Raw genomic sequence first — 24,237 nt, 5'->3', positions numbered from 1 at the left:
CAAAAACATCTTCGCGCACGAAATATAAACAATATTTTTTCTATAATTGATTCAAAAAATTGAAATTAAAAATTCAAATTTTTGAAGGAACTCTGAAGTTTCAATGCAGTGACCATGTTGCTAGGTAACTAATAAAAAACAGTGCGTGAAATGAAAAACAGTCGTATGCGTGAAATTGCATTTCACACACTGTTTTGTATGGTTTCTATGGTTTTGATCTTACTAACAATGCAAAAAAAAATACACGTTAGAAAATGACCCACTTCAGGCACAGATAACTATGCGTGAATTTCAATTTTTTGAATCAATTATAGAAAAATATCTATTTAACATTATCACATTAAGGCCCGGTTGTATAAAGCTTAGTTAACATCCTGTCAGCTAACAACGCGTCAAGTCGGAAATCTGCCCATTTGATTGGCTGATTCAAATAAAATGTTAAATATGCTCCAATCAGAGAGCTTGACATTATGTTAACTTTAACAACGACTTGACATCGCTTTATGCAACCGGGCCTTAAGATTGTAAACTAAAACCGTAATTTCAAAAATACCGAGAGATCATTTAAAAAATAAATCGAGTTTGCTTTGGAGCCTATGCTATAGCATGGGTTGCCATAGGTAACACGCCGACACGATTTATTTTTTAATTGATCGCACCGTATAACAATTATGTTTACTAAGTACGTTGCTATGCTATTGTGTGTTCTAAAAACTCACTCTCAGTAAACCATGATGGTAGAAATAGTTAGATTGGTCATGTTGTTTTTAGTTCATTTGTTACTTAAAAATTTTCATCATATTGTCATTGTGACATTTACTTTACTTGAAGAATGGTGCTTATAAAGAATATTTGTGTTAGAAGAAAGGTAGATTTATTCATTTGAAGAAACCTTCGCAGAATTTCAGGAAATTTTCCCGGTGATTTTTCTGCAGATAGGACCAAGCGAAAGAAGTAATTACCTACGTCAGGAAAAACAATACTCAGATACTTGATGAGATGATTCCTTGATATTTCAATGGGGTGAAGATAGTGAAGAAAACGTTAAAGTCGAAAATGTATTGTCAGTTATAAGACAGAAATTTATTGATGTAAAGAATAGGTTCAGTAAAAGTACAATAAAGCCACGAAGGCACACAACGATATTATCTGGCTTGGGACGAGTCGCTCAGATCCTTTGTCGGTTGACTGGTCGTCCTCCAAGGGATCGGTAGGAACGGGTTCGAGTTTTCCACACAAAGAAGTATATTTATCGTTACATTTCGTGTCGTAGGGACATTTACTGCACGGTTCTCCTTCCAGAAAGATGTTTGCGTCCTTCATATTGCCAGCTGATCCACCGGGACCCGGTTTATAATTGCATATCATCGCGAATTTGTACGCGCCGCTAGGATGCGGATTCTCCGGATTCCATACTCTTGCACATCCTACGGCGACCATACTCGCCCACACGACCTGTGTAAAATGGCCAATCATCAAATCGTAACCTTTTTCATCTTTGGGCGAGAGTCCAGTAAACAATGGAGCATAATTTGGACTGTCGATGAGTTGCACTTCGTTGTACCTGAAATTTCGTTCAGTTAAAATAATTACAAAATACTTTTCAATTACTCCAAATAGCACGATTCGTGTGCCCATACCACATCTCAACGCCTATCGTCTGGTAGTCCAGCTGTTTTGCACTATTTCCTGCTAAATTCTGTCCAACTAATAATTTATCATGCGTGGTCCTGCACGTGTCATGACCACTATTAAAGTACCCTCCGTAGCATTTAGCGATGTATTCAAGCTCTAAGTCGTAATTGAGGACCATCATATTGCCAACTTTCTTTCCGTTGAAGTATTCTTTTGGTTCATCGCCGGATGCGAACATATTTCTTAATTCGTTGTGTTTATCGATGATACCTTGACGGAATTTTACCAAGTCGTCCTGTACGTAAGTACGTGGTGGTCTTAACTTGCAATCACACGCCGAATGTTTGTCACTCGTACCAAAGCATTTAACACTGCAATAGTCGAATTTTCTAAAATCGACTTTTTCTTCGGAATCCTCGATTATGACCATAGTAGTCGTGTCAGCCTGTGGTTCTTCGTGAGATGCACAGACGCTCAGCAACATCACAAGCACAACTGCCCTTTTTAACATTTTTTATTACTTTAAAGTTTGTAAAGATAAATCGACAAGATTTCGAAAATATGAAAAATATGTTTACTATACGTTGCTATGATATATTGTCATCAGTTGAATTTCGTCGCTTCTAGATGAGAAGCGTTCCAAGTCGGGATCACATAGTCCATTCAAAAATCAAAAAACCACCAACGTCGCATTTTCTCGATAATTATTATCGGCAACGCTGTCTAGTGTAAAATTTGGTGAGACTTGTAATTTTGAGGTTAAATGTTTATTAAGTGTCTTGTTTTTCTGGGCATGTTTAAGTAAAAATAATAACAATCAATAAATAAATGAAACGTGCTGCTAATAAAACAATATGAACGAAATTCAAAGCAATTGAATTTTATTTTGAATCAAATAAATGTCATAATTTATAGTTACCAACATAGTATGAAAAAATATCTACCTAGGGTTTTTTAAATTTTACCAACCTAAAACAACAGTCGGTGGTTTTTTGATTTTTGAATGGACTTTATTTACCTTCTTAGGTTAAGGAAGGAACTGGCTGCTGTGAATTCCCCTTCGACACAAAATGCAACATCAAATATACCGTATGTCCCAAAAAAATTCTGGTCAAGTAGGTTGGCTTGTAAGTAGCCCTACAAAGTTTAGGTTTATCAAGAACTGCTGCCACCTGATTGCAATAAAAGGAATTGGGTGTTTTCAACAAGACGGGGCTACAGCCCACACAGCACGGAACACTCTTCGTTATTAGCGGCAATTTTTTGACGATAGGTTGATCAGTCGAGATCTTTGACCTGCAAGCTGGCCAGATCTTACGCCGCTTGATTATTCCCCATTTATCAGGGAAGCGTTACCCCTGAGACATTGGTTCGTGTTTTTGAGAACATGAAGAGACGTGTTACAATCTGCGTCGAAGTTCAAGGCTACCATTTTCAACACTTGTTCTAGAGTAATTTAAAACACATTATTGTTAATTGTTGTTCATTTATTTATTGTTACTACATTGCTTGTTTACACATATTGCGCGGATTTATTTATTTTCCTGGTTACATAACCTAACTTTAATCCGTTATGACAATTCGACGAAGACGAACGGTACCTCTGGCGGGATAGAACAACGCGGCTCCGTCCGTCAAATGTTGGCGCCAATTCTCGTGGAATCGCAGGAAAAGAACCGTTCTCAAACTTTCCCTTGGCGATCTTTCTGCAGACAGGACCAAGCGAAAAAAATAAATCGCAGCATCGTGTGCGCACGTTAAGAACATTTTTGAGTACTTACATGAGGAAAAACAATACTCAAATGCTTGATGAGATGATTTATTGATTACGAAGATAGTGAAGAAAACTACAAAAGTGAAAATGTAATGTCAGTTATATAAAATTCAAATTCTTTGAATTTCGGTTAGATTGTTTTATTATTGCTCAGCACGTTTCATTTGTTTATTAATTCTTATCACTATTACTTAAACATGCGTAAAACACCAAGACACGTAATAAACACTTAACCTCAAAATTACAAGTCTCACCAAATTTAACACTAGACAGCGTTGCCGATAGTAATTATCGAGCAAAATGCAACGTTGGTTTTTTGATTTTTGAATGGACTTTGTGTATTCTCAGGAGTCTCGTAGATGAATTTTGTTGGTTCTAGATTATGAGAAGCAAGTTGTGAACAGGTTTATATGTATCTACAGTGCATTTTTTCTTTAAAACAATTGTGAAAGTGTTGTCATGTTGGTAAGTATGAGTCACTAGCTATTTGATAGTTATTAGCACAGGTTATTAGGTTGGTAAATGACAAATGTCAATTGTATGTCAGCCATTTTGATGTAAAGGCGCTTGCGCCACTGAATACGTTCAGTAGTCTATGCGTTCAGTTATCAGTTGTATTTTTCAGTGTCATTATCGTCTTCATTTCTTGTCTTTTAGTATAAAATTTGCTTAGGTACACCTGAAACTTTTCTGACTTTTGAAAATTATTGAGATAACCTCAAACCTGATCTAGGGAGATTCTACGATACAGATGTTGCGAAACGAAAAGTTTTAGGGCGGTATAGCCTGGTCTTTGAAGGACCTTTGACACTGACAATTCCAAAACTTGGAATTCTAAATGTGGCGTCAAATTCTTCTCATTTTATTCCAAACTTCAATGTGACATTTTAACATGTGTTATTTTCGTACGTTTTACAAAAACCAATCTGTTCAAAAATGTAACACGAGAGAACCAAGAAGTACTAGTGGTATCGTGTTTCTTATTGCTAAACCGGCATTAGCTATCGATTTCAGAGTGTCATTGGGCACAGGTTCCAGCACTCCACACAACTTCAAATAGCTCTGATTGCACCTGCCATTATTGGGACACTCGGTACATGGTTCTCCCTTCTTATAAACCGGTTCCCCCACCACGTTCGCCTCCCTCGACCCGCCATAATTGCAGATCAAGACGTAAGTGTCGTGCTTTAGAATGGCGTCGGGATTGTACACCCTCGCGCAGCCCACGTGAGTATGCGACCACCAAACCATCTGGGTGAAGTCTTCGATATGTGCGTTGCCGATGCCCCTATATCCACCGTAGCTATCGATGGTACTGTTGGTGATGAACTGGACCTGCACCAGACTGGAATCCTTAACAATAAGAACCGTCCGGACTGCCTTCTCAGACCTACCACAACGCCGTCACCTCCTCGAAGATGTCCTTCATTTGCGGCTTTCGGGGGAACCTGACGATGACTTGTCCCGGCTTGGCGAACTTCGAGGTGCGTCTGCACTTGTCGTGGTGGAAGACGTACTTGATGGCGTAACATCTGGCGACGTACTCCAGCTCGAGGTCGTAGCTGAGCACGTTCATGTTGGAGGCTTTGCCGCAGAACTGCAGGTGCTCCCGATCGGAAGCTACCCTAGTTCTGATGTCGTTGTGGCGTTCCAAAATGCGCTTTCGGAATTGTTGGAGGTCGCTCAGGTCTTCCGAACGCCGATCCAAAGGGTCGCACTTGCAGGCGCTGTTCTCTTCGTCTCCGCATTTCAAGTCGCAGTAGTTGATCGACGAAGGGTCGAAGGAGAAAACGGGACACACTATTAACAAGGCTATAACGAGGCCGGTCATGAAAAGTGATGTGACAGTACGACAGTTCTGACAGGTCAGCGAAAACGCGATTGCTGCAATCACTTTCAATTCGGAAAAATTGGAACCAGATTTGTTTCTGTCCTCCGATTTTCAAAAGAAACAAGTGTATTGTACTCTTCTTTTGTAAAGAAGCTCGTTGGAAGATAAACGAAACGTCAATTGTCTCTACTATCATCAGACATGGCTTTGGTTGTGGAAAGACTCTCCACCTCTAACCACAAAGATCTTTAGATACTCTAAATAATCTAATTTCCTTGCGTCTTCTTTGGACCAAAAGGGACCGAAACAACAGAAGAAGACATCGAAAGCAGGTGCTTTCCGTAAGGCAATAGGACCGAAGAACTGCACGACCTCGTTGACTTTAGCACTCTGGTGACCACAGCTTTCTGAGGAACATGGCTGCGAGAGAACTCCAAAAGGAGCTCGAGTACCCCAAAAAAGTGCATCTGTTAATGATATGTCTTTTATGATGGTTTGAGCTAATTCTTTGGTGCAACCAGTACTTTGTGAAAACCTTAGCGTTCCACTTTTTAAAAGGATGTAGACCAGATGGTTTTCGACAAGTTCTTTGCCCCTGGAATACCTCCCTCTTTCCATAATATAAAATTGAAACACAGCTTCACATCGACATCGTTTAATGTTTAATACATCAAAGATAGTAGACTTATTGCCGCAAGTGTTAACGCGAGTAGAGGAGTCGCGACGACGGAAGTCGACTTCACCTCGATAGGCCACGGCTTGTCAGTCGGAGTGGCGTTGATGAACCCACAGAGGGCGGTGTATTTCGTCCCGCAAACAGTGTCTTCAGGACATTTGGTACACTTCTCACCCTTCTCGTAAACCGGCTGTCCTGGTACATTGGTGGGTCCTTCCGGACTGGCGTAGTTGCACACCAACATCAACCGGTAATTCTTGTCGGGATGCTCCGGGTACCACACCCTGGCACAGCCGACGTACTCCTGCGTGGCCCACAACATCTGCGCAAAGTGCTTCACCATTTTGGGAAAGTTCGACTCGGGAAATTTGTCGATGACCGTGTTGTCAATGTTCATGATTTCGTCGTACCACTCCTGTATCAGAAAGAGTGCCCCCGAGACGTTCTTGGTGTCCAACCCGCCGACGTTCTGCCCCGAATAGTTGAACCCGTGGTGTCTCACGCACTTGTCCGGCGGGGTCACAATGTGCCCCGCCGAACACCTGGCGATGTACTCCAGTTCTAGGTCGTAGTTGAGCGCCATCATCTTGGCGGCTTCTCCGGCGTTCGCGTTCTTCTCCAACCCCGAGGCTATGTAGTTGCGGAGCTTGTTGTGCAGATCGAGGGCGTCTCTGCGGAACTGGACGATGTCGTCGAGGATTTCTTCGCGCCCCTCGTCGATGTGACAGTTGCAAGCTGAGTGCTTGTGCGTCGTGTCGAACTCTTTGCATGTTATATCGCAGTAGTCGAACTTGGTCGGGTCGAACTGTTCACTCTTCACCTGAAGCACCAGAAGGAAGGCGAAGGCCAAGAGCGCACACATATTCGCGGTACTGGAGAAAAGGGAATTGTGACAACGTCACATCGGGATTTAATCATAAATCGTAATAAACTAGTCTCCCGGCAACCTGCCAGAATGACATTTCGCTCATTCTGCACAACTCTAGCCGCGCCAAACTAAAAGCGAGTCGTTGATTGATTCGCACGGTTTCACTGTCAAAGAGAAAGTTAAACAGAGTCTGTTTTTAATCAAAGAACCACGACGTGTTGATTTAGGTTTGCAATAATAAAATTTTACTAAACCTAGGAAATTTAATGATATCTATTGGCCACAAGCTACAACAGTCAACGCCTGTCATTTTTAATGTCCTTGAAAGTACGCAAATCCGCATTTTGAAAAAATTTGAACGGGTTATTAAAAATGCCTGGCAAAGTGAGACATTTATTAAACTCTCATATTAGTTGTTATGAGTATTAGTTGTTTTTTGTTCGATACTGTCAGAATTTTCTCCTGTGTGAACAGATTTTGATAAATTAATGTCACAACTTGTCAAAACGAAAGATTTTAAGCGATTTGGAGCCTTTAAGGGGCTCATCGAACAAAAAACCTTGTATTCAACTCGTTAGTATGTAAATTGGGCTCTTTATGGCACTCGCGTTTTAAACTGGCCCACTCAGGCACTCATGCAGTGTTGTAAAAATACCGGTAATTTTTGTTTGGGTAATATTACCGGTTTTATTACGGTTTTTTTGGTAACTTTGGGTAATATTTGTAAAAACATCGCAATTAGTAATAAGAGTTCCAAAAATATAAATTGTATGTACAGTGCGACACTAAAAATTTACACATTCGGTCGAAATTTGAAAAATTTTACTTTGTAAATTAACTTTTTATTAAAGACGTTGTTGGCGTCATCGACTATGTCAATTTTGACAAATGATAGGCATGTGCCAAGTGTTAAAATGACTAATTTTAAATAATATCCAACAATATAATATCACCCCTTTTTTCATTTTTTTTTTATGTTTCTCCATTGTACAGAGCGCCCAGAAATGTGGTAGCAAGTTTTTCGATTGGTCCCGCAAGATGACACTTTTTTACAGAGACCTTTTTTATGCATGGCAACACAGACAATTAAACTATAGTTGATGGTCTGTGGCAACGCCGCTATCTAAATTGAGATAAATAAATGTCAAGAATTGTCAAACGTAAAACATTCAAATTTAAATTTTATTGAAAATGTTCAAATTGACCACCATTATGCTCAATGCATAACTGAACCCTTCGAGCAACATCTCGACAAATTTTAGTGCACAAATCGGGGGTAAAAATTGTTCGGAAAACCTAATTCACATATTCTTTTGAAAAAATTCAAAAATTGAATGTTGCAAGATTGAACAAATTTGGCTTTTCGAAAGTGCCATCTTGTGACACTTTGTGTAAAAGTTGCTACCACATTTGTGGGCGCACTGTACATTCAATGAGTTTTATTCCCTACACCACTGATTCAAATTATTTTATAATATAGTGACATTTTATAAATACCGGCGACTGTCAATTTTAGCACAAATTTACAAAGTCAAAATTTTTCATTTGTCAAAGTTTCTCACTTTTCACTAGCCGCAACTGTACCTATTTTAAGCACTTACTATTTTACAAAATTTGCATATAAATTTGGATATCTTTCCCTGGCGCTTTGTTTCGGCAAAATAATTTCTGATTTCCGATTTTTTACGCATGATGCGAGAATGTTGGAATTGGAAATTGGAACGATTAATTCAGATTTCAGAATTTAGATCATCAGTCATCATTCTCAATAGTCTCAATCACTTTCAATCATATAGCATCAGATCATATTTGTTTGAAGATAGAGGGCGCCATCTTCAAAATTACCGAAAGTGTTGAAACTTACCGTAAATTACCGTAACGTTACCGGTAATAAAACTAAAATTACCGAAAGGGATGAAACTTACCGTATATTACCGGTAATAAAACTGACTCCCAACACTGCACTCATGTCATAAAAAGCCCAATTTAGACACGAATTCCTTAAATATTAACTTTATTAACATGCAGCGCTACTAATATCTCTACATAACCTCAATTAATTTTTATATCTAGGTTTTGTTTTATATGAGATTTTTACCCTTGGTCAAAAGTCTATAATGTTGCCAACTCATGCTGGTGGTGCTGGTGAATAAGGCTGACAAGAGTGACAAGATCTTAACGTTGACTGAATGACAACCACCTCATTTGTACTTCGCGTAGAAACACAAAAAAAACAGCTTTTAAATTTTATTGACAAAAAATATAAAACGTTATCGACACTTTTATTTTGACAATTAATTGCACGAGTCAATCTGAGAGTACATGAATAAAAAGTAAGGTTAAAACAATCCTTTAGTACTTTCTGCTTTATACGGTTGGCAGCATAACTCATAGAACATTTTTCATCTTCGAGCAGACATTTTGGAAGGTTTTTACACTAATATTTTTTCGCATTGCCACTTGCGGAGTTTGACTCTGACAGTTTCAATCAAAAATATTTTCTTTGGTAAGGATTAAACCATAGAAATTAGAAATATTCCCATTGAGGCAATTTATGTGTGATTTTGCAAAAATTCCACTGTCCTTCCGAGTTTATCGCTTTCATCCAGCAAGAACATGGGGTCCATCGAAGGTTCAACCTTCTTGGGCAACTCGTCGATCTTCCTCTCGAGAAGACCAATCTTCATCCTCAGTTCCTCATTCGCCGTCACAACCTTGCCGATACTATTGTCGACAGTGTCGGCGATCTCTTTGATCCGAGCTTCGCAACTGTTGATCCTCTCTACCGCGGTCTCGAAGACTTGAAAGAAGCGCTTCTGCTCGGAGATCAACGTATCAATCTTCGCTTCCAATCTGGACAGCACTTGGTGCAAGTCGGGAGTTGTGGTCGGTGCTTCGGCCATGTCTTTAGTAATGTCCTCAAAACTCGAGGAAGATGTGGTCGATGCTTTCACCATGTCTTTATTAATTTCTTCGAAACTCGACGAGGACGAGGAGGAGGAGGAGAGAGCGGCGTCCACACTTACAGTTTGGCACGCAGACAGAACAAACCCATCTGACAGGAGCAAAGTTTGTTGGGACGAAATTCTCGCCACATCCGCCTGTCTCAACTGCTTCTTGCTCAGAGGAACGTCTTTCTTGAACGTCTCGATATCGTACTCTTCCGACTTCACTGCGGAAAGGGAGTTAGTCAAAGTCGCATTTTGGCAGTACTACCTACAGAAGTAATGAAGTATTCCGTAGACTTCCAAATTTATGCATATTTTCTCGATGTGGTCCACTATGTTTTTCAACTTGTTGGCAATTCCGGAAGTTGTGGCGGAGGATAACTTTTCGATCAGGTTGTTCTCCGCGTTCCAGTAGTACGGAATGTTTCCCTTCTCGACGTACTCCATGTATTTTTTCAACATCTGTAAGTATCAAAAGTCAACAAAAGGCGTACAATTCGGAAGAATGACCAACCACGACGAAGACAAAGCTGAGGGACTTGCTCCACAAGCTTGGGTCAAGATTCTCCAGTTCCCAAAGAAATATGGTTTTGATGAAGTAACTCGCAATTTTCGTGTGGTCATGTCTGTCTCTTATTTTCTAAAAAAGAATGAAGAGAGTTAAGGCTACAAACAGAAGAAATACACACTTTAATGAGTCTTATCGTCGGCTTCATCACGGCGTAGTTACTAATCAACTGTCGTTCCTGTTCCTGGAAGCTGAGTCTCCAACAGTCGGTTTGGTCGTCACTCGGAGTCTTAGGTACCACGAAGAAAGTGTTCTAAAAGCAACTGTCAAGACTGGTCCACTGCCGTCAGATTCTCACCTTCTGGGTCTTGTTCTCTCTGTACCCTTTTTTTGGCCAGTGCTCATCAAAAAATGTAAAACAAGGGACCAAATCGATGTCGATGTCGAAATCCTTGTCCTTGTAACATCCTTGCAGCTTGATGGTGAGAGCAGGACCACTCTTTCTCACCTTGGGCTAGTGACATCTCTTATAATAATGACAACAAATGCTCACGGTACTTACCTTCAAAACACACGTGGTGTCGTCAACGGTAACTTTCATTTTGGAGTTTTTGGTGAGGACTGAAGACATCAGACCCTCCATCCATGACTTAATTTTCTTTGTACACAATCGATTACCGTCGAGAAGACTTTCCAAACCTCTGTTGACAAGTGGGGAGTTGTGGAAAGTTGAGAAGCAAAGCAACTACAACTTACAGGTATTTGGGAGCTTCGTCTTTTTTCTTGTAGAGGGCTGCCATGTTGAGGGTCACGTGGACGTACCCGGGCACATCGCTGACCTCGATTGTGGGTTCTGCAGCTTTCGGTAGAGACAGGAGGCAGTCCAGGTCGTACTCGGAGGGATTCCCTACTTTGAGGTTGTCGTAGTAACTGCCGCCGTAGAACTTGCTCTGGAACAAGTTGTCGAAGAGGGTGTTCTTGCTGCGCATCATCTGGATGATCCTGTCGACGACCTGAGACACGGCGGATCAGGACAAGTAAAAGGATTTGTCGGGAGCGTACCTCGAGCAGTCGGTTGTTCCGTTTGATCTCGTCGTCCGGAGCGGCGATATATTTTTGGTTGACCTTCTGGAGGACGTTCTCCAAGACGTTGTACTTCTTGGTGTTGTCCATGTCGGTGCCTGGAAAAAAGCCGTAATTGGTGCTGCCATGCCAACCAAACAAGCCCTTCGGGGATCATCGACCCGATAAAAAACGCTTCGCCCTTACAATTCGAAAAAGCCACCCGCACGACTTACAAAGAAGTGACAGCGACAAAGCGAAAGTCGCAATCGATAATGACCGACCGAAGCGAAAGCGTGTAAAGCACGTTTCAGTCAAAGTTTTCCGGGCGGAGGGTAAACAACCCTTTCCGGTGCAGGCCCGTGAACCGCCCCAAGATGCGAATCGAAGCTCGCTGACGCCATGGCACACATCCGGAAACTGGCGACGTTCCGCCAGCTGTCCCTCAACTGCGAGACGCCGACGCTTGACCAGCGGCGGAAGTCGCTGCGGAAGCAGTTTTCGGAGGAGTTCTGCGAAGGGGCGAAGACCCGCGACAGGCCTCACCCCATCAGAATCGCCTGGGCGGACAACTCGCTCGCCTCACCCAAACAAGAAGGAGTGGTTGCGAAGAAATGCCTCAAAGAGGCGAAGAAACCGCCGAAGCTGAGCAGACACAGCTCCCTCGAGAAGGAGTCGATCCTGTACTCCAAGCAGGAACTGGCGGATCGCCTCCGACAAGCGCTCAAAGAGCGCGAGCAGACCAAGCCCAACCTCAACATCTTCCTCGCCCACAACACCAACACCGAAGACGAGCCGTACGAAGAACCCGAAGTCGCGCCCAAAGAAACACCCAAGATCATCCCCCCGCTGCTCACTCCCAGGGAGACAATTAAGAACGTCTTCCAGATCAGGAAGAACAAAGATGTCTCCTTCACGCCCACCAAATCCAGTGCCATAGTGGTGGTCCCACTCGTTGACAAGGAGCCGCCCCAGATTCTCGACGACGCGGCCACGCCGCCCTCCAGTGACCGCAGCGTCGACAAACAGGACCCCAAGGCGATCAAAGATGTGATAATCAGACCCGCCACGGCGGCCGCCAAGAGGGAGAGGTTCCAAAAGCGCAGCAATACCGCTTTCAACGCTGTAATCAAAGAGAGTCCGGCGAGGCCTCCGTTGGTGAGGTCCTCGTCGGCGCCCACCAAGCCCGACCAGGGGAAACCCAAATTTCTCGCCACCAAGAGGAAGATCAAGTCGGGGAAGCTCAGGGTTAACAAGTGTCCCACCAGCGAGGATGAGGACAGCGTCAGCAACAAGGAGAATCCGAAGAGCAAGAAGGAGATGAACAGGTAGAGTTTCACAAATTCTTCTTCTTTTCAAAGATGTAAAGATTTTACATTTTCAACTTGCATGATTCGCCCCTTTTAAGAGTTTTTCTTCTGAACTCTCCAATCTTGTGTCATCATTGTGAACTGCTTTTTTTTACTATATTCTTAACTGAATTTTTTTACATACTTCCACTTCCACTTTTCCCTTTGAAAATGTTTACCAATAACAGACAATAAGATCGTACAAATGCAAAAGATGTTTAGGAACAGCGTTCGAACCATTCTTCATTAGAATTATTTTGTACTGTTTAGGAAAACGTTCGTCATTCTTTTTTGTTTTCTAAGCGCTAAAAGACAATTAGAAACTTTGTCAGGTTGAGCTAATGACAAAAATGATCATTAAAAAAATTAGTGGTATTGAATAACAAAATACTTTAACATCTTGGGGATTGTCTTGCCTCGGCCGCAAGCGGCCTCGGCGACAATTTTTTTCTCGGGGACTGTTTGTCGTTGGTGGTGACGCCAAGAATCAATCATAGTTGTTAGTTTTTAGTGTGGTTGTGTTTGGTAAAAAGTGTCTAGACTTGGGCATCCGGTTGTCTTCCGGTAGAAGATTATTATGGGTGTATTTTGGCAGGTACGTGGCGGTGAGCGGGAGCGAGATAGTGACCATGGTGTCCCTGATCAGCCCCGCCGCCAGCGACACGGAAGAGGTGGAGGTGGAGGTGAAGCCGAAGCCGAAAAGCTCGCCCATCAAGCCCAGCCTGGGCAAGAAGGAGGAGAAAGACGTGGTCGGGGGCAAGAACGTGTCTTTGCGAAAAACGGTGAAATCGGGTGAGTAGAATTGCGTGCCGGCGTCCATCACACGAAGCGACATTCGAACCATAAAACTTGGAATCGTCCCTGTTGAGGAAACACTTATTTGATCGATTAAACCCCGTAATGAAAAAGTTAAAAGCACAACGAGGTTCCGTGTGCCGTCGACGAAGGACGGGCCGGGCAAAAAACCATTGTGCGAACGCGAAAGCCTCATTAAAATTTTGAAAGCTTCCACTCGAACGGCGTCAATCACTCTGGAGGGAAAAGTTTCGGAGCCAAATGGAAAAACTTGGCAGTTCTTTGTGTGTTGCGACGAGTTCGCAAGTTTCAGCTACGCCTGTTAATTAACAAGTTTAATTGCGGAGAAGGAGTGGAACGGTCACGCCATCGCACGACCTTCGCGGAAACACCAACCCCGAGATCCGAGAGGGGGATAATAGCATCCCCACAACAAATCACACAATATGTTTAATCGAATAAGCCGCCAGATATCGATTGATCGGGAACGGTTGAAAAGAGCGGTTTCCGGTGTGGCAGCCCGCTTGGGCGAGCTCCAGTGGGTCCGAGCGGGTCGGGGTTGTAAATAAGAAGAAAAAGAGTTGAGGTTGTCGTGCACCCGCCAGCCTCTAATAAAATCAACAAAATATGTTTAATCGAATACAGGCAATAAACTACCGACGATAAGAACACGACATGACGATATCGCCCTCGTAAACCTTCCCCAACATATTCCTGTCATGTCACAAATATATCTCGTATCTCGTATTGGAAAAAAAGCGATCGTTTTCCAATAAGTTGCTGCGATTGCGGTTCGCCGTCGTTTTTTGCCAATTTTATATCTTTAATCACGTCACATTACTGCACTGTTATGTGTGTGTGTGTTGTGTTTCCAGTTTCGTTCCAGTCATCTAGCATACATGCCATCAGAAGCTTTTCGGCGAGCTTTCCGGCCAGACGCGGTTCCATGGCCACGGCGCTGATGTTGGGCAACGGGGCCAAGAACCAGAAGAACCAGGAGAAGAGAGCCACCAACTCGGCGGTGCCTGACGACGACGAGAGGGGGCCGAAACGGAGGCTGGTCAGGAGCGCCACGGACAAGACGCAGAAAAGGTAAGAGGGTTAAAATCGGCACAGATTCACTTTTTCTTCTATTAAAATGACTAATTTGCGCTACTGTCTTTAAAAAAAACACGCTTTGCATAATCAAAAGTGGTACATTTCTTGTGTAAGGTTGGCAGCAGTGTCCAATACTCATTGCCACATCCATTCGTATTACATTTTGATTACGTGACAAAACTTTACATAAACAGGTAAATTATCTGTTTGTTTAACCTGACGTAATAATAATCTGTCAATCTATTACCAACATAAAAACATAAAAAATCTCTGTGTTCTCATTTTTAATAAGTAACAAAAAAAAGTAAGTTGTTTCGTTAGTTTGGACATGGAGAAAGATATAGAATACAATTTTTCTGTTCCATCCAGATATACAGGGTGTATCTGAAATAACTGTTTTAATTTTAACCAGTGAAAGAACTCGCCAATTTATGAAACTTTTCTCTATAAAATTTTGCAAAATTCGTAGTTTTTCCAGATTTTTTGCCCCCCAATTTTTACCAAACGAGACGTTTTGTGTGACTAACTACTCTCTATTTTTTTTTTGTAACCATGAGAATTGTAATTTTTATTATTTTATTTTTTCTATAAGAATGTAACTTTTTATTTCTATCACAACAGAAAATTTTCGTTCTTACCCTTAGGCGGGTATACATTTTGATGGCTAATTTTTTCAAAATTTTAAGTTTGTAACGCGGTTTCTTAAAAAATTCAAACGGAAAAAACGTTTCATTAACAAGTTCTGCTGCGTGTTAAAATTAACACATATATTTTATATACACCCTGTATAAATATGTTCAGTCTTGGGGTATGCACTATTTTGCAATTTGCAAATTTCTAATCCACTTATTTATTATAAAAGACAGAAATATGGATTTTTAAGTTCAGTTCGTTCCTGCATTAAAAAAATTCTCCCGGCGTATCTACCATTTTTGTAATAAATGCAAAATTTCAGTTTTATTGTGTTACACAAAATCCATTACATTATGTAACATACACACAAAAAACAAATAATTACTTGATATGATTGATATTCGATATTTTTCAATATGGATACGCTTCTTGTTTATTCCCGTCGCATTCACCATTTTTTTTTAAATTTACAATTAAAAATTATGTAATAACGGATGTTCAGAAACTAATCCGTTTGGCCTGTACGTTTTTGAATGTTAATACTCGCTTGATGTTTTCCCATATGCATAAGCATGGGTTATGCAGGTTAAGTAACGTGTGTTCCAAAGCGCAGTCAACACCAAACGTGCGAGTTTTTGAACGCCCGTTACAATATTGTCAATTTGAGACATTCTCTGTTAACTAATTCTTAACAGAATTTTTCAAAAAGTACTACATACTTTAAAAGATGATCTAGGTCGATGAAAAAGAAATAAACATCCTAAACATTTTTTGTCACGTGTATAGTTTTTTATAGGAGTAACATATTTGCAGCTTTCATAATTACATTCACAACAAGAAAATCCGTTAAATACAAATTTTATCTTTTATGCTGAAAAAAGTACTAAACATTTCCTGGCGCATTCACCATTACGTTTTAACAAAAAAAAATTAGGAACAAAATAGTTAATACGACATAACATAATGCGATATGATGAAGAAAGGTTTTGCCGAAACTTCAAGAAGAAAGATTGCGAATGGCAAAGCATAGTTTATTAAGTTACGACGAATGTTTTCAGAAATTTTGTTATCTCCTTTATTTTGTTGATCATACTATTTTATGTGTCAAATAGGTTTCTAAAAGAAACATTACCCTTTTGTTTTTATTCCTTTATTGTAACATTCACTTTTTTGCATTTTTCCTGCAATCGGAATTTTTTTGTTGGAATAAATATAATAAATAACTTAATTATTATTAATGAATTAAGACTTAATTAAGCTTTGGAAACAGAAAAATTAAAATTTTATTTCATCAGAGTTCTCACTGACGTTCATTGTTAGTCACATAACTTTGCAATTTTTGAAAAATCGTTTAGCTCGTCAAAAATATCACAGTCTATAAAACAAGAGACTGAAAACGTCAGTTTTTCTTCTTTGTTTATCCTGGTTCAATAAACTAGATTAAAAGTGGTGCAAATACTCCTAAAATATAAAAATATTGTTATACAAAATAAACATAATCCTTTTTACTGTTGGGCAAAAAAAAACAGCACCTAAAACAATTTATAACTTTAAATTTAAATTTAGAAAAAAAAATAGGTATATCATCAAAACTTTCCCGGCGCATCCACCATTTTTTGTTAACTGAACATTTTTGACAAGGCTGTTTTTGTTCAACTGTATCAAAACAAAGTGCCGTTTCAGTCTTCTTTTGTTCCTCAATAAACAAAAACATTTAAAAATCCCAAAATTTCTTGGTAAGTATATCTACTATTTTTGCATATCACAAAAAATACAAAAATCTATGATTTTCCTTGTCGAAGTCGTCATAATAAACTGTGAAAAAAATTCAGTTCTCAATTACACCTAGCCTGTCAAACAGTAAAGGTATAGAAATATGTACATATTTTGGTCAGATTATCCCGGCGCATCCACAATTTTTGCAATTTCCAAATTATCAAATAATAAAAATAGAGACAAGGAGTAGAAATAGACTGCATAAAATATAATTCACAAAATCAAATTACATACATGGTCAAAAACAAGTTATCAGGTCATCCGACATAATAAAATCTAGAAAAAAAAATTGTAAAATATCCACTCGTTTTGACTTTAATGGAATTATTTTTCTTACGTCTATTATAATAATGAAGGACTTGTCAGACAGAAAATGTGTTCTAAATTCGAGCCATTTGGTTCATTATATCAGATACGTTCACGTAATTTTTCATTTAATAATTTTAATAACATCAACACTATTGTATTGTTATCGGCACATTAAAATCATTCACAATAGTGTGGCATTAATTAAGTTAAAAATGTAATTATTATTAAAAGCAAAAATTTCGATGTATCGTATTAAATGCCAAAATGACTCACCAACAAAAATATTAAATTAATTTTCTACCTTAATCAATCTGCGCACATAATTCGGTACATTACCTATTTTTCGTTGCGATTCAAAACGACATTGTTATTATATTTGCGTTCTTATCAGTATCTAGATTCTTATCAAAAGTTGCAATCCCGACAACAAACAAAAACTCTCCCATTTATAAATAATAAATGGGAGAGTTTTCATTTAGCGCACAATTTCCTGATAAAACTTGTGTATAATCATACGATTCCGTGACATCATTTACTTAAGTAGATAGCAACAACAGACATGATCCCTCCTGTCGCAACACACACGAAAAAACCCCCTTCGAGATTCTCCAGTAACGAGTCACTCAAACCCTCACTTCTCAGATGCCTCCCCATAAATCCAGCCCTGATTACCACCTCAAAGTAAAGACCTAATTTAGTAGCGAGTCGCGTGTTGCTCCCCAACAAACCGGCACGTAACACAAAATCCTAGAAAAAACTTCATCAAGAGCCACACTCGTGTCGCCACCCCAATTACAAGGTCCTATGCACTTCCTGCCGATGTCCCCGGCAGGATGTGCAACAAACATCACGCGCTGGCCCCGAGAGTCGGGCCAAACCCACAAGACATTCAAGTATTACCTAGAGATATCTCTGCAACTGAACCTTACCCATCACGAAAATGTTGAGGAGTTTGTATGATTTATTGTATTTTACGCCTCGCCTCCAACCTCCCCACGACAGTCGATACAACAGAAATCGACACACATTTTAATCACAGGCGCCAATGTGGGGCGCATTACGTGATTGAAGGGATCCGGACCACATGGTAATTTTGATTGATGGGTCACTGTTTAGTGATAGCGGAAAAATTGTCACTGTCGGTCGCCAATCAGTGGCGAACTAAGTCGCACGACTAAGTCTAAAGGGAGGCTAAGTCGTCGAACTAAATCTTGTCAGCAGACTAAATCCTTGAATCTTCCCGAACTGACGCTCGGAGACTAGAAACTAAGTCGTGTACGAAATCTGCTTGAAGATTGTTCGTTGACGACGAATGTTTGTTTGTCTTTTTGTGGAAAATGAACAATTCAGGTCATAAAAGTGAAAATGATTTCCGGTGGGAAACTCGACAGCGGCGAATAAATCATCAGCGCATCAATATTCGCGGTTGTGTAAAATAAAAGGCGAAAGCGACTGTTCCAGTTACCTATTTCCTTTTCCAGGTCGCCCATCCTGTGCAGGTTTTTCCGATTTCCACGTCCGAATTGGGACCATCAATTCCGATTGGGGTCTAGATTTTTTTTTGATGGGAAACTGTCCCTCCGAGGACAACCCGCGACCGATCACGGTCTGTAATATTTAGGTTATTGACTGGTTTCAACTCTGCAATTCATTCGCGATCGGTACCAGCCGACTTTGATAAGTTATTGAAATTTTCCCGTAGCTTTCGGTGGCACTGATAAAATCAATCATTCAACTACCATTAAATGAAACGAACGTTTCCGATGAAAAAACAGCGCAATTTCATGTCTCCCGATGCGAAATTATATTCGCGTGCACATGAACAAAACCGGCCGAAGAATGTTGCCATTCCCATGCCGTCACACGATAAAGAAAATTGGAATTCCGCTAAACCGTGACTCGAAATCGTGAAAATGAACTCTGTTGCAGCGGGGAGGACGAGTCGGTCAAGATCGGGGACGAAGAGACGAAAAGCGCCGACCCCATCACCGTCGACATCAAGACGAAGATCGTCGAGGAGGTGCCGGAAGTCCCCAAAGCGGAGAACTCCGGTGTTGCGGAGGGCGACAAGGCGGAGGCCGTCGACGACGGAGAGCCCAGGTTCGGCTCCGTCAAGGAGAAGGAGTGCTGGGACATGTACTGCAAGATGGCGGACAAGGGGTTGAAAGTGTCCTACGATACCATACTCAGGGGGATGTTGACGCCCACCGAGTACAGAATGAGGAGGAGAGAGAGCATCGCGAACCCCTCCGACGAGACCACGAACCCACAATAAGTTTAATGTTAGGCTACTAGTCGTAGGAGAAAGATGGCGCCGGTCGGCCATTTTCCCGTAGCACCGACATGCAGTGCTTCTTATAGACGGATTTTTATACAGTTTCCTTTTATAGAGGCAATAATTTTATAAAAGTGTACGTAAGAGCGGAACGCACAAGTTATATTTTATAGAAAAAATAAATTGTGAGAAACTTGGCGGCCCTGATTTTTTCACTATCCCTCCCCCCAACCCCCACTCGTCCTGTTGCAAAAACAACACGAATCCTGCAGTATCACACCCGCTTTCAAACGAGTAAACCCCCGGATGGGTTGCACAAGTTGTTACGTAATTTGCAGACACAAAAACATACCTTGAGTAGTACCGGCTCAAATGTTGACTTATCACGACAGTCACAGTTGTTGAAATTAACTGCACTGAAAAGTTGCAGCTCTGGCACCAAACCTTCGAGCCGCAACTGCATCTGACGTGTCCCTGCCCTTCGTTTTTATCCTTTTAATCTGTACTCTGTACTTCACTACTTTTAGGACACGTCAGCCTACATAGTGATGTCAAACCAACAGCCGGCGGCAAAAATCCCTAAGGTGCCGAGAGCCGGTCGAAGCTAAAGCTACATTTAATGCCACCGTAAAGATATTTGTTTTGGCGTGTTTATAGTTGTACAAACGCGTGAGCGTCAAGATGCTGTCGTAAATTATAATTCCGGATTTTTTAATCGGTATAAATATGTTCTTGTTTGAATCGGCTGTCGTGTGGTATGTCGGGGTCGATTCCGGTGTGAAGCGCGCTTTACAGGGTGCTCCATTTATTGACAAATAAGAGTGACAGTAGTTTGACAGTTGACGTTTCGTGCTCGTTCAATGTCAATACAATCAAAACAAATATTTGCGCAACGTGCGCTCATCATTAATAAGACGATCGGAGGAAAAGTCGCAGGGCCTCTAATCTGTCTCACGTAATAGTCGACCGCGTCTTTCGTCAGTGCCTTCAGTGCGGTGTGATGCAGCGGCCATGTTTCGAAGGAGCCGAGAAAACAAGGCCCGACTAGAGCACAAGCTGTACCTAGTAAGTACCCAGTCCGTTAAGCGCGCCCTCTCCGCCCACAACTTGCAGGCGAGAGAAGCACCGGAGCCGATCTTCGACTTGTCCGAGTGCGCCCTCCAAAATGTCCCCCAAGGGATCTACTCCCTCTGCCGGGTTTTCCTCAAAGAGGTGCTCCGCCTAGACGACAACCGTCTGACGTCTCTGTCCGGCGGGGGCCAGTTGAAGGACCTGCTCTTACTCAAAGTGTTGGACTTGCACAGCAATGCCTTTGTGTATCTTCCCGATGACATACAGTTGTTGAAAAACCTAAAGGTGCACCTCCAGCCCCGCCCTCGACCGATTCTGACCGCGTTTTGTTGCAGGAGCTGTATCTGAACGATAATCAATTAAAAAAGTTGCCTGAAACAATTTGTAATTTAAGTAGCTTAGTCGTACTGAATGTCGCCAATAACTCGTTGAAAGCTTTACCGCAGAATCTCGGCCATTTAAAGAAGTTGAAATTGTTGAGCTTGAACGCGAACAAGCACCTGAAGCATTTGCCCAAGAGCATTTGTCAGGCGCAGAGACTGACCACTTTGGAACTGGACCCGGACAGATTTGTGTACCCACCGAGCGAGGTGGTCGCGCAAGGGGCCGAAGCGATCTTGCGCTACGTTTGTAACGGTAATTGGCGCGTGAAGTGTGACGGATTGATTTTTCGCGATTGTTTTCAGACGTGGGTGTTGATTATCTGGGGCCCGACCACTTCCAAGACTCGGTCGTCGAAGATGTGGACGACAGCGCCGACCAAATTGACGCTTTCGAGGTAATTTCTTAAACGTACAGAGGTACAGTGGTGGATCTCTCCTGTACATAACATCGTTATTGCTTAAAAGCAATAGATTTAACCATTCATCGTTCTCTAATGAGTTTCTTATGTTTTTTTTAGGCCAAAATATGGAAGCTAGAAAACATTAAGGCATGTTTGTTTTTACGTATTTTTTTCGATAATTATTGAGTGCTTTGTAGCGATTACACGCTTTAGTTCGCTTTCCGTTTCGTTTCATATTTTTTCGTTGCTTTTTGGCTGCGTTCATACACATTCGAAATTCTCGTTCGTGGTTTTGTTAGCGCGATACCGACCGCCAGAAACGTAAAATGTGATGCTTGTACGATTTTAGAAACAAAGATTGCAAGATTTCTTAGAGATGGAGCGAGCCAACGAGCTTTTACAGAAGCAAGAGTTCGAACTGGCGAACGCCCAGAAAATCAGCAAGAACCAGGTAGATCACGACTCGAACACTTTCCTATTTCTACCCGAATTAAAATTTTCAGCTTTTGGCCGACATCACTCGGCGACAGACCAAACTAGACTCGAAACTGGTCAAATTGCAACAACTCAAAGAGGTGGAGCGGTTCAAGCTGGTCGAAATGGTCCTAGAAGGTGTCAGATCTGTTCGCAAAACTTCCCGTTCTCATGTTTCTCGTTTCAGCCGAACAAAGGGCGGACGGTGCCATCAAACAGTTGTTGGCGCTGAACAGCGAACCACTTGCGCAGCTTTTGGAACAAGAACGCGAGGAAGAAGAGCGCTTGTTGGCCGCCGCGGACAAGTACAACAAAGCGCTGAGAAAGGACGACATCTTGGAGAACATGGAGGACCTGCTGGAGCAGGAACTGATCAGGTTCCAACAGTTCCACGACAGTCGAGTGGAAGCATCGAAGAATATTCTAGAAATGTCAGTTTCTAGGGATTTTGTCGGTATTTTTAGTAACTTTGTGATTCATTGATTCAGGGAAACTCATTACGACTACCGCGTCACGGAGATATTGCAAAGTCAAGATTTGCACAAAGCCGAGCTTTTGGAGAAGCTGCAAGAAGATGGCGACCTACAAAAAGTGGCAGTCGGGGCGCTTTTAGAGAGAGGAGACGCCAGGAGTTGGGGATTGTTGCAGCAAGTCAGGTTGGTAGAGTCGCAGTTGGCAGCATTGACTTTCATCGAAATGGACAAGAGGAAACTGGAAATCGACCACAATTTGGTGAGTCTCTGCGACTCTTGCGGACACGCAACTGTTAAAATTCTTTCAGAACGACTTGTCCGAGAAGAGAATCGATCTGTCGTGCCTCTTGATCGATCTGTTGGAACAACAGAAGCAAAGGAGGGCGCAGTTGCTGTCCACTCTGCAGACTTTGGAAGAATTCAGCTGCAACTCGGAAGATTTCTGGTTGAAGCAGTACCAGAGGCTGTTAGACAAGTACATTTTGCATCATTTTGTCGGTTCGTGTCTAACTGTGTCGTGCAGGTTACCTGAGGGACTGTCAGAGGCGCAGAAGAACATCGACCCGATGCTCGCACAGGCCCTCTTACTCAACGGAGTCATCAACTGTCTACCGTTTTTAGCCAAGATGACGCAATGTCAATGCAAGTAGTGTAGACCCTCTAGTGGCATCTTTCACAACTGAGTTGTTTTCAGACGACGTCGAAAACATCACAGAAAGCGACCTGAGCGAAGCCGGAATTACCAACAGGTTGGACAGAATGCACATTCTAGACGCGTTCCAAATGTACAAAAAGGAGAAAGCGTGCAAGAGTCCCGTGACGCCCACTGCGCCTGCGTTACCGATAGAGGAGGCGAGTGCGCCACCATTGGACCAAGTCACAACTATGGCGTCCGAATGCGCGATTTGTCTCGATAGAGCGGTAAGTGTTTAATTTCGAGGTTCGGCCAGACTGATTTGTTTGTTTTAGTGCGAAGTGATCTTCGTGCCGTGCGGACACTTTTGCTGCTGCGCAGAGTGTCCGACGACCTTGACTGAATGTCCAATGTGCAGAACGGAGATCGAGCGCAAAATTCGAGTCGTCAGCTCGTAACTATTTATTTGCCCAACGAGAAGCATGAAAAGACGTTCAACTGCCAAATATGAAATTTATAAACTGCTCATCGGTGTTTATTTTGTTACTGACGGACAACTGTGAATTTGCACATTCTGTGTGGCCTTACGACTAATCTAGTCTTAAATTCTTCAATTTGTATGGATCATTTCTATTACCTAGTTGAAATTTTACTCTCTTTGCATGTTGCGTTATTTTTACCGTTACGAATCAGTGATATTGTGGTTTTTCAAATAAAACTATATTTAGAAAATAGTTTATTAATAAAATAAGTCGAGCTATGCTTCACCAGTCTCTTCTTCTTCCACCGCCTCCTCCTCCACCTCTTCAGTCATTTCCACATCCTCACTCTTCTTGGCTTTAATCTTCTTCTGTTTGGCCTCCTTAAACTCTAAAACAAAACATTTTTATTTTGTTTGACTCCTCAATTTTCTTAAACGTTAAAAACAAAGACAGTGAGGGCATTTTGTCAGTTTCACTCACCTTTGAGCATAATTTGCAAAGGCTCCACGAACTCGTCAAACTCCAGCTCCTCCAGCGCCTTGATTATGTCCAGTCCCAGCAGCGTCTTCCGGTTCACCTTTTGCGCCTCTTTCGTGGCCTGCGACGTTATGTACAACACGAAAATAGAGGCTGCCCTCGAGAGCGCCGACCTGGCGTCCTTCCCCACGTTCACATTGTCCGGCAGCGCGTCTTTGATAATTTTCTGCACGGTGAGGTTCGGCAAATTCAAATCTTCCAGTTTCTCGGCCATTATCGACAACAAACGCAATCGAAATTTGTTA

The 24,237-nt window shown here is 41.8% G+C and overlaps 7 protein-coding genes across 8 annotated transcripts; 2 read left to right on the top strand and 5 right to left on the bottom strand.

Annotated features, from left to right (window-relative positions):
* Window positions 1-1,061: 1,061 nt before the first annotated feature.
* LOC138137616 (venom allergen 5-like) lies at window positions 1,062-2,318 on the bottom strand. Its single transcript, XM_069057110.1, has 2 exons — window positions 1,641-2,318; window positions 1,062-1,564 (listed from the first exon to the last, which is right to left on the bottom strand). Exons 1-2 carry the CDS (start codon window positions 2,144-2,146, stop codon window positions 1,105-1,107), a joined length of 966 nt encoding a protein of 321 aa, XP_068913211.1. The 5' UTR covers window positions 2,147-2,318; the 3' UTR covers window positions 1,062-1,104.
* A 1,971-nt stretch (window positions 2,319-4,289) lies between these two features.
* On the bottom strand, window positions 4,290-5,296 carry LOC138122093 (venom allergen 3-like). The gene is made up of 2 exons (XM_069036226.1): window positions 4,804-5,296; window positions 4,290-4,754 (listed from the first exon to the last, which is right to left on the bottom strand). Exons 1-2 carry the CDS (start codon window positions 5,238-5,240, stop codon window positions 4,340-4,342), a joined length of 852 nt encoding a protein of 283 aa, XP_068892327.1. The 5' UTR covers window positions 5,241-5,296; the 3' UTR covers window positions 4,290-4,339.
* A 583-nt stretch (window positions 5,297-5,879) lies between these two features.
* LOC138141563 (venom allergen 3-like) lies at window positions 5,880-7,333 on the bottom strand. Its single transcript, XM_069062302.1, has one exon. It carries the CDS (start codon window positions 6,776-6,778, stop codon window positions 5,903-5,905), a length of 876 nt encoding a protein of 291 aa, XP_068918403.1. The 5' UTR covers window positions 6,779-7,333; the 3' UTR covers window positions 5,880-5,902.
* Window positions 7,334-9,017: 1,684 nt separating this feature from the next.
* LOC138141558 (cyclic GMP-AMP synthase-like receptor) lies at window positions 9,018-20,098 on the bottom strand. The gene is made up of 9 exons (XM_069062295.1): window positions 19,890-20,098; window positions 11,303-11,421; window positions 10,997-11,253; window positions 10,803-10,941; window positions 10,599-10,754; window positions 10,422-10,553; window positions 10,247-10,372; window positions 10,005-10,194; window positions 9,018-9,956 (listed from the first exon to the last, which is right to left on the bottom strand). Exons 2-9 carry the CDS (start codon window positions 11,411-11,413, stop codon window positions 9,337-9,339), a joined length of 1,731 nt encoding a protein of 576 aa, XP_068918396.1. The 5' UTR covers window positions 11,414-11,421; window positions 19,890-20,098; the 3' UTR covers window positions 9,018-9,336.
* Window positions 11,420-19,739, top strand: LOC138141559 (titin homolog). The gene is made up of 4 exons (XM_069062296.1): window positions 11,420-12,630; window positions 13,247-13,443; window positions 14,322-14,538; window positions 19,192-19,739. Exons 1-4 carry the CDS (start codon window positions 11,705-11,707, stop codon window positions 19,535-19,537), a joined length of 1,686 nt encoding a protein of 561 aa, XP_068918397.1. The 5' UTR covers window positions 11,420-11,704; the 3' UTR covers window positions 19,538-19,739.
* A 250-nt stretch (window positions 20,099-20,348) lies between the features above and the next one.
* LOC138141557 (E3 ubiquitin-protein ligase LRSAM1-like) lies at window positions 20,349-23,740 on the top strand. Of its 2 annotated transcripts, XM_069062293.1 has the most exons (13): window positions 20,349-20,602; window positions 20,651-20,893; window positions 20,944-21,244; window positions 21,295-21,386; window positions 21,510-21,539; window positions 21,742-21,843; window positions 21,896-22,004; window positions 22,054-22,297; window positions 22,355-22,598; window positions 22,648-22,814; window positions 22,863-22,981; window positions 23,034-23,260; window positions 23,309-23,740. In XM_069062293.1, the coding sequence occupies exons 1-13, from the start codon at window positions 20,549-20,551 to the stop codon at window positions 23,429-23,431; spliced, it is 2,055 nt and encodes a 684-aa protein (XP_068918394.1). In that variant the 5' UTR covers window positions 20,349-20,548; the 3' UTR covers window positions 23,432-23,740. The 2 variants fall into 2 exon arrangements, with proteins under 2 accessions (XP_068918394.1, XP_068918395.1); XM_069062294.1 differs by lacking the exon at window positions 21,510-21,539.
* Window positions 23,697-24,206, bottom strand: Chrac-14 (DNA polymerase epsilon subunit 3 Chrac-14). The gene is made up of 2 exons (XM_069062301.1): window positions 23,936-24,206; window positions 23,697-23,843 (listed from the first exon to the last, which is right to left on the bottom strand). Exons 1-2 carry the CDS (start codon window positions 24,204-24,206, stop codon window positions 23,731-23,733), a joined length of 384 nt encoding a protein of 127 aa, XP_068918402.1. The 3' UTR covers window positions 23,697-23,730.
* Between the last annotated feature and the right edge of the window lie 31 nt (window positions 24,207-24,237).

This window comes from Tenebrio molitor, chromosome 1 (genome assembly GCF_963966145.1).
Source record: "Tenebrio molitor chromosome 1, icTenMoli1.1, whole genome shotgun sequence".
NCBI lineage: Eukaryota > Metazoa > Arthropoda > Insecta > Coleoptera > Tenebrionidae > Tenebrio > Tenebrio molitor.
The sequence above is the reverse complement of the archived record's forward strand: the minus strand, read 5'-3'. Positions and strand labels throughout refer to the sequence as shown.